Source organism: Parasteatoda tepidariorum, chromosome 2 (genome assembly GCF_043381705.1).
Source record: "Parasteatoda tepidariorum isolate YZ-2023 chromosome 2, CAS_Ptep_4.0, whole genome shotgun sequence".
In the NCBI taxonomy this organism is placed as follows: domain Eukaryota; kingdom Metazoa; phylum Arthropoda; class Arachnida; order Araneae; family Theridiidae; genus Parasteatoda; species Parasteatoda tepidariorum.
The window spans coordinates 24,901,735-24,911,425 of NC_092205.1; the positions used below are offsets into that span (position 1 = coordinate 24,901,735).

At 30.9% G+C, this 9,691-nt stretch overlaps 1 protein-coding gene across 1 annotated transcript; it reads left to right on the plus strand.

Annotated features, from left to right (window-relative positions):
- Positions 1-1,511: 1,511 nt before the first annotated feature.
- LOC139424967 (speckle-type POZ protein B-like) lies at positions 1,512-3,513 on the plus strand. The gene has a single exon (XM_071177323.1). The coding sequence runs from the start codon at positions 1,700-1,702 to the stop codon at positions 3,164-3,166; it is 1,467 nt and encodes a 488-aa protein (XP_071033424.1). The 5' UTR covers positions 1,512-1,699; the 3' UTR covers positions 3,167-3,513.
- The last annotated feature ends 6,178 nt before the right edge of the window (positions 3,514-9,691 follow it).

Consider the following 9,691-nt stretch of genomic DNA (forward strand, 5'->3'; position numbering starts at 1 on the left):
GGAGATCGTGGGTTCTATTCCAGCTAATGACAGTTTTTAATTATTATTTCTTATTTGCTGAAAAAAGTTTTTCTTATTTTTTTTAAGTGTGCATGTTAAAAGCCAATAATTTAACATTTATTCAAAAAACTAGAAAGCTTCGCTCCCTGTTCATTTTGCTCACTAACCCTCGTGGTTGCTTCTACATTCATTGCAGGTTGAGAGAAAAACAGTTTATTTTCATTTTTTTCTACAAAAATTACGATTGAATTACCATTTACATTTTGAAGATGACTAAATTTAGGCAAATCAGCAAAATTTGTACCAATCAATAAAATTGGGAAATTGGTACCTGCCGCAGAGTTATTACTCAATAAAGATGGACTCAAGGGATAGAGCATTCTCCTCCGAATGAGGTGCACCGAGTTCGAATCTCATTGCTGGCTGGTCGATATGAATTCCACACCCAGCTTTTACCGACCACAGTGCTGACGTGAAATATCCTCTCGGATCGTAGTAGGCGGATCATGGGTTAGAGTCCCTTTGCCACCAGGCTAACCGTCGGAGGGACTCGTGTTCTTCTTCTCTATGTAAAGCAAATGCGGGTTAGTTCCATCAAAACGTTCTCCACGAAGGCAAAAATTTCTTTCAATACTTGATCCTGGAGTTCTCTTGTACGATGGATAGGGTTCAAAATTACAAGGCTACGGAGTTGAACATTAGTTGTCGTAAACTCGAAATTGGGTGGGCTGTTCAATGACTGTTATAAAATAAACTAATAATTTGGCCACAATAGCTTGGTTGGTAGGGCTATGGACTCCTGTTTGTGAGAATGGGAATTCGAATTAAGCCGGCAGAATAAAATTCAAAAAATACCCATTGTATAAAATGGTGACTGGTGCATGTTAAATCTGTCGGGGTCATAAACTCCTCCAGGTTCTCATAACAATTCAATACCTCTGGGTACTGATCCAGGAGTTTCCTTGTCTTCTGGATTGGTTTCAAAATTTCAAGGATACGTAGTTAAACATTGGCTCAAAAAAAAAAAAAAAAAAAAAAAAAAAAAAAAAATTTNTATAAAAAAAAAATTAATAATCAAACTGTATTTTCTTGTATTCTTTCTAACTCCTTGCATATTTTCTACACACCTTCATAGTTTGATGTTTCTAAGTCTTACAGATTTTGAGCTGCAAAGCAAAATGTATGTCTTACAGGAAATTGATTTTGATGATGTGATAGAAGATTCGCCTCTCAAAAAGCGCGTAACCTTAAATTTTCGATAAAAAAAATTTATATAAGCTTTTATAATTAATTTATAGGTTTTTTTACTCGTAAAATAAAATAATTTTTAAAAATTAATCGAAATAAATTTTTTTTTCTCTAAATTTACTCATAAAGGGCCCCCAGATAATGACAGGCCCAGGGACCCTATAAACATAAAACCACCTGTTAAACTTGATTGTTAAGAAGACCCCCCTTTGCTCCCAGAAACATATTTCTTCTTATCTATTTTTCCTATTGTTCCCTAAAATCTGGTATTTGTCAAAGAGAGAGGTCTAAACCCAGTAGTTCGCTCTCATTGGTCTGTTTTTCTCACCATACATTTTCCATTTCTTACGCCCCTCATTTCTTGGAGACACTTTCCAGAGAATTTGTTGAATATTGTGTGGATTAATAATTGTAGCTCTTCAAAGTGTTTTTTTTTTAAAAGTAGTTAGTGATGGCGGTACAGATAAGTTATTCTTTCCGATGGAAAATTGAAAATTTTTCTTCTTGCTATTTTGAAAGCAGTAATAGTTGTCGCAAAAGTCCAGTTTTTACTCCTACAAATTTTGGCGGAAGCAAATGGTACATGAGACTTATACCCCCATATAAAAGAAAAGAACCAGATGAAGAATTTGTTTCTTGTTATTTGCACAGAAATGACATTGATGCTGGTGATGAGGAAGTATCAATTGCTTTCATATTTCAATTGATTGGTGAAAGTGGAAACATAATACGCACTAAGGGTAATAGTTCTTACATGCAAGTATTTAAAAGAAAGAGCTTTGATGTGTTCGCTTTTCGATGTGGAAAGATAACTAAAGACAGTTTGACCTGGAACAAGGACATCTTAACCATCCAGTGCCAGATGTACACCATGCAAAAAGGACCAAACTGTGTAGCCCGAACTAAAATAGAGGTGGATAGAGCCAGTTTTATTTGGCAAATAACCTTACCCGAAAGCAAATCTTTTTTAATGGATCGAATATTTTCTTTGACAGAAACATCAACGTACGAAATATCTGCGGCTGATGCTCCAAATGACTTTATAGAATTAAGAGTACGTAAATTAAAAGATGACTCATCCTCACCTAGACTTTTAAACGGAAAAATATCATTTCTAAACCATGAAGGAGAAAAGATTTTATGGCAAAATGTCCAACATTTGTTCCTTTCTAATGACAAAAATGACGTATGGGTGCTTCCTTCTTTTATCGCCAGAAATACTATTATAAATGATAAAAATAATCACGTGAATGGTGTTACTTTTACTTTGCTTTGCCAGTTTTCCGCACCCAATGGTAGTGTACAATCCGATCTTGTCAGCTTAAGCGATCCTAATTCAGTGAAGTTGAGTAATGTTCTAACTATGAGAGACGATCTCGTAAAAATGTTCGCAGAACTGGAACATTCTGATGTGGAGCTAAGGGCTGAGAACATGAGTTTACCTGCCCATAAATTTCTTCTCTCAGCTCGATCACCAGTGTTTCGCGCAATGTTCCACCACCAGAACATGCTCGAAAATGTATCTAATGTCGTGGAAATCTCAGACGTTGATCCCAAAACATTGAAATCTTTCCTGGAATTCTTGTATACAGGATCAGTGGATATTATTGATGGCGAAAGTGCTTTAGAATTGCTGATAATTGCCGATAAGTATCAAGTTCTCTCTTTAATTGATACATGTTCTAAGTTTGCTCTATCAGCTCTGTCTTTGGAAAATGCATGCAAAGTCCTGTATTTATCTGATCTATTGAATCTTAAGCTTCTCAGAGACAATGCAGTTGATTTCGTAGTAAAACATTTCAATGAAATCTTTAAATCCTGTGAATGGTCTGAATATATTGAGAAGAATCCATCTCTTGTATCAGAAATACTTTCACATCCAATGAAGGATTTCAAAATTGTTCCTAAGATAATATAAAGTAAGCTGAATGTTGCATTTGTGTAAAAAAAATAATTAATAATAATGAATAAATCCTAGCATCTGCTGCGTAAATTGTTAACTCCATTTATTTATTATTAACAAAGTGTTAATATATTTATTTAGGATGTTTCTAATCTACTCTTAATTATCGATATGGCAGTCTATGTAACAAATACCGTAGCGGCTCATAAATCTGCATGCTCTTATGTTTTTCAAACCTTCGTCATTTTATCAGACTTTTGAATTGAATTTTTGTAGTTTAAATGCTTCAAAGTTTTACATTTTCAGGGAATTTATTTACCTGTTACTCCTTAGAAATACAATAAATTAAACATTATTTTTCATATATTATTTTTCACTTTGAATAATTCAAAATAATGCATGTCATATTGAAACTACTCCTCTGAAAGAAAGAGTTGTGCTGATTTTCCAACAAATTTTTAAATTTAATGAATTAATATTGTTTTTTTATAGTTTTAAAAAAACTGCTAATTAAAAAATGATGAAATAACAACGTGAAATCTTTTTTGTTTATACTTTATTTAATTTAAAATATCTAGATAAAAAAGATTTTTATTAATTTTTGTCATAGTTTGGCAAAGAAAAAATTGATTTCAATATCTTAAAAAGTTGTAAGCAATTTTTTAAGTAGTTTTGTGCTTTTCAAAAGAAAGCTAAAAATGATTAGGGGTTTTTCACAATAGTATCTTGTATCAAAAGACAAATGATAATACCTTATAATAATCATCGGGAAACCAAACTTTTAGAGGTGATCCCCCACAATGCCGGTTTCATTTTTAAATAATTCTTGTTCACTAGTATAAGATAAAATTTGGGGATTATCCATTATCTTTTTGAGCTTTTATTGAAAAAGTACAAAGACTTCTTTGAAAATTGCTGGACATTTCAAATAAAGGGGATACAGATATTGAAATAAAGCTTTGATCATTCGTTTCCAAAAACGGTTCCCTACAAAAATATAAAAAAACTGTTCTAGATTTTTTCTGTGTATGCGAAGTATTAAAGAACTAGCTTGAATACTCATATCTTGCGCAGTTTTAAACGAGTTCTTTTTTTTATTAAATTAGCAATTTTGTAATTAATATTAAATATTTTCAAAATTATTTGTTTAATTCCATTGAATATAATGAAGTAATGGAAAAAAATGTAAGCCGAAAAAATTATTATTATTTTTTTTTAATAAAAATGTCCATATATCCTTAAATATTTACTCAGGCTCTTTTAACAAAGAAAAAATTAAGGACCTTAAAAAAGGTCATTAATTAAGGTCTTAAAGGTCTTATCATCAAATATACATATACCACCAGTTATAGTGCCAATTAACTATCATTCTTAAAAAATCAATAAATAAAAAAAAATAATAAAAACAATTTTATTATGTAAGTACTGATATAATTGTATTAAATTAACGGGGTTCGACAAAGTAGGGCCAGGTAAGTTTGGCAAAACCGTTTTTTTTTCTTCCTTTTTTCATTCTACCTTTTTTTTTTTCTTAAAGAATATTTTCAGATTGTTAAGGATTAACGAACGAAACCTATGAAACTAATTCGTATTCCATTTTTAATGATTTTAATGCAATTGAATTGTCAAATTAATAGAAGAAATTAAAATTTGCAATTTTTTTCATATATTTAAAAAAAGAGTAAATAAAAAATTTAGGCAAAACATGGAAAAAATTATTAAATCAAGTCTTTATATTTCGTTGCCAGACACGCTCCACATTCAAAAGTATCGACACATTTCTAAGGCAAAAAAACTGATAAGTAATATTTAAAGTTCTTTAATTAACAAATACTGCGAAATTATTTATTTTTTCATCATTTATATATATTCACTTGTAATATTCTTTAATCATTCTTAATATTATTCTCTACCATTATTGTGATTTGATATTTTATTTTTTATCGCAAATTTACAATTTAAGACTGAAAGTGGTATTCGTTTATTATGAAGTAATCCTATAATATCACCTTATCAGGTAACATTTTGTAAAAAAAAATATGGAAAAAAAATATGAAGAACATATTGAAAACGGTATGTAATTTAATCATTCCGAAATTATAACTAAACAGCAAATGTGTTATATTTACTTTTATGATGAGCTCTACATAAAATCATTTCCAGCAAAAACTGTTATTATTATAAACTGTACACAATATTATTAAGCAATCAGGTGATAAAACAAACTAATTTTAAACAACCAAAAGTTGAATAGAAATTAAAAAAAGAAAAAAAAAAAAAAACAGTTTATTAAGTTGCAATGTCAGCTGGATAAAATGATTATTAAAACCTAAGTTTGAATTTTATTCTAATAGACTTTAGTAACAAAAATTTTGAGATCTTTTATTTGAGTAGATTTCAATTTTTATGTAACAATCTGCTTATCGTTATGAAATAAAAATAATATGCTAACAATCAATTGCAACAAAACAAGTAATAAATAGTTACCAAATATTTTACTTTCTTGTTCAAAGCAAATCATACATTCTTATTTATTACTCAAGAATAAAAATTTAAAGTATTTTTTTGGAGAAAAAAAACGGGGTTTTAATCTAAGCCCCAGATTTTTGATGATAAACCTAGGTGGGCTGGGATGTTTAAAATTCTGTTTATAACAGATCTGCTTAATTTTTAATGCAATCATGAATTTTATAAAAATGTTACTGCTTTCTATAAATTTACAGTTATTTATGACTCATTGAAATGTTATACAAATTTATTTAATTCTTAAAGATTTTTAGGGTCCCGCAGTGGACTGATCGTTAAGACACGGTTCCCAGCAGATCACCGAAGTCAAGCATCACTGGCTGCGGTCAGTGTGCGGGTGGGTGACCACTTCGGTCAGACTGTGTAGGGACCGAGGGTGTGCGATATTGGTCCTCGTTAAACTGTGTTACCCTAAAGTGCTCGACTTCGCGCGCGGGTCGTCGAACTACCGAAGCGGGGTGCCATCCCCTCCGCAGAGGATCAAAATTGTAATGGCATTTCTTCGGATCATCCTCCGGGATGTTTCCCAGACCGTCGCCAAAAGCCCATTGTGCAGCTCTAGTGCGACGTAAATTAACAATAACAATAAAGAATTTTAGGAATAATTTTGTTATGGATTAGAGCTCAAAAATTTTTTATGATACTTTTCTTTGAACTTTGCTTCATTCCTATAAGCACATGCGTTACCAGTAGAACTGAATTTTTTTGAATTCTGTTGTTTTTGAAGGTCAGTGTGGGTATTCTTGGGTACCTTAGAACTGCCCCCCCCCGAAAAAAAAGCATGATCTTTTGCATGTGCAGTATCTCCCTTGCCCCCACTGTTTTAATTTCTTTTAGAATGTTTCACTCTCCTCATATAGTATCATTCTAGGCAAAAGAAAAATATATTGACGAAAGAGATATATTGACGAGAGACACACTCATAATCATCCCTTTTTGTCATTCTGAAATGCGCTAACCTTAGCCAAAGGATACTCTTTGTTTGCCAAGACTCTAACCCTCGATGTATGGTTTAATTCTAGGTGATAAAAGAACGAATTTTTTTAAAAAATATTTCTGTCAGACTGAAAAAATTGCTTCTATCAAGCATAAATTAATAGTATAAATTAATTAGTAATAAATTAGGAAAATTCAACTGTCTATTCAAAATTATCTTGTTTGTAGAAAATTAGTTTTCAGCCTCACAAGGATTGAAGTATTATATAAATATATATTTTTCTAATCTAGAGCTGTTGGTTAATAATATAGAGCTCTTGGTGGTTGATACGAATTTTGCACCCGGCTTGCACCGACCACAATGCTGACGTAAAATACTCCCAGTGGTAGATGGATCATGTGTTAGAATCCTCTTTCTGCCGGACTAACCATGAGAGTTTTCGTGGTTTTCATCTCCATATAATTCTTATGTAGATTAGTTCTATCAAATGTCTCCCGCGAAGACTAGTTTGTCCCAAATGCTTCATCCAGGAGTTCCCTTGCATTCTGGATTGGGTTCAAAATTACAAGGTTACGGATTTGAACATTAGTCATCGTAAATCCGAAAAATTGGGTGGGCAGTTCAACGTTGGTTATAAAATAAAATATATTTTAAACCTCTATTGATCCTTTTTTTAAAGTAATGTCAAGCTAAAATACTTTTGCAGTTGAGATTGATTTATGAAATAAATTTTATTTTGGTTATTACCTAAAATTTGATTTTGAAGTCAGAAGGTTGATTTGATTTAACAAGTTTTAATTTGACATGTTTTGGTGGAATTAACGGTGGTTAGGGAAGAGATGGGTGTTAAGAAAAGCTTGAAGTTTTGTGCTAATAAATTCTGCGTTTAAAGCTACCAATTAAATGGAAAAATAACTGACTCTGGAAAATAACCCTCCTGTGTTGGCCTATCTATTCTTGACTTAACGCTAACCTTCGTTGTTACCCACTCTTATGAAAACGGTTCATTGTTTTTTCTTTCGAAGTTATCCGCAGATTGCGGCATAAATCCTAGATAAGGAAGAAAAAATGTTGGTGGGTGGGAAGTATACCCATTCCCTTATAAAGGGTTAATAAGAATTGAAAAAGTAACTCAATAATTATTAAAAAAAAATTCAAATGGTAATTATACAAACTCTTTAAAATAATACATAAAAGAAGGAAAATTAAATTTAAAAATTAACCTAAGATCAGCCATTTTTCATTTATTGTATATTTCCAGATAAATAGAATGACCAGATGCTTGATAATAAATCGCAGAAAGTGACTAAAATTTGGCAGAGAAGAATAGCAGATAGTGGATTGTTATACTCTTTATATTGGTGTACTTATTGTTAATCCATCGTTGAATGGATATCTGACTTCCTCAGGACAGTGTAATACGCTTTTGCTTATCTATGTAGACTAACTTATAGAACATAGATCACACGACCACCCAAGATAAAGAATCTAGGTGGTCTTGTTGCTTCGACTGCAATCAAACAATGGATGTGTGGTAGAATTGTAAGAAATACTCTTGTGAGCTCTTTATTAAGGATATAGCTCGAAATGCGTGTTTAAAAAAATGTACAAGGGCCCGAAAAAATATAATGGATTACGATGATTAACTTTCAATCTATTGATTGGATCCTCACATTCTAGAAGTCCATAGAAATGGCTCGCGGGATTGACCTCAAATACGCGAATTAATTATTGCAAACGATATTTTAGTAACAAAGTGAGACCGAAAAACGTATTTTTTCTGAATAAACATAAATAGATAGTTTGGTCAGGAGAGAGGTCCAAAGTTTGGTCCCCTTAATGCTATTTTATATATGTAAATTTTTTTTTGCGTATTTTGTTACATCTCGAGAACTTTTTGAAGCGAATTGAAAAAATTTTGTACACAATTATAAAATTCGTTTATATACAATTTCATGTAAATAATAACTTTTAGTAAATACATATTATTTTTGATTATTTTATTTAATAACAGTTAAAGAAATATTGATTAGAAAGGTATAACTTTTTGTTGCATTATTTTGAAGCATGTAAATTTATAAGGCCAAATGCAAAATTTGAAAGAAATCGGTTGAATATTTTTCAGAGAAATCAAAATTTAAAAAATTCGTTCATTTAAAATTCGATTTCCCAGGAACTATTTGACCGATTTCGCTCAAATTTAGTATATTATCATGTAAAATTACATTCTTTAGAATAATGTAATGAAATTGCTGAATTGCAATTTATATTTGTTTCGACTACTATTAAATAAAATAATAAAAAATATATACTAAAGTTATTTTTTGCATGAAACTACCATTGGATATACTGATTTAATAATTGTGCGCAAAATGTTGTGATTCGCTTGTTCAAGCTAAGGGAACCATCTTTCTCCGATTGCAATTAATATTTTGTATGTCAGCAATCCGATTTTTAAGTATGATTCCGTAAGGTGTAAAATATCGTCTGCACCAATTAGTTAGCATATTTGAAATCTCTCCTTCGAACCATATTGAGGTTTAGAGTGTGAAAATCCGATCATTAAACAAATCAGGGTGGTTTGTTTATTATTATTGAGCTCTGTACATAGAAAATGCACATTATTAAATGGTCAATGATATTCGTCTTTTGTTCAATTGGATGATTATATTAGACATTTTATCACTCCTAAAAAATGCGAAATATGACCATTTCCTTTGTGCACTTTTGAACAATGTTTACTCTTTTACTTCAAAATTTGCTATAACGCTTCAAACTCATGCTGTTTTGCGAATAGTATGAATAAAATAAATAAGGAATATCGAACAACATGTTAGTTTCTTAAGACTTGTGGAAATAAAGTTTGTGATAGCTCTTGTTTCATACATTTCAAAAAAATTAATTTAAGCCACCGGAAAGACTAAATAATGTATGAAAATTGAAATTGAATGTATGAAATTAATTCAAATTTTGTGTACAATGCTCTAATAAAAGGTGTATATTTTGATTTAACGATCGTTTTTTTTTTAGAAACTGGAGCTCAATCCTAATGATTTGTAATACTAACGATAAATATG

Coding starts and splice junctions, on each gene's coding strand:
- LOC139424967 (XM_071177323.1), top strand. CDS start 1,700: ATGGCGGTACAGATAAGTTATTCTTTCCGATGGAAAATTGAAAATTTT.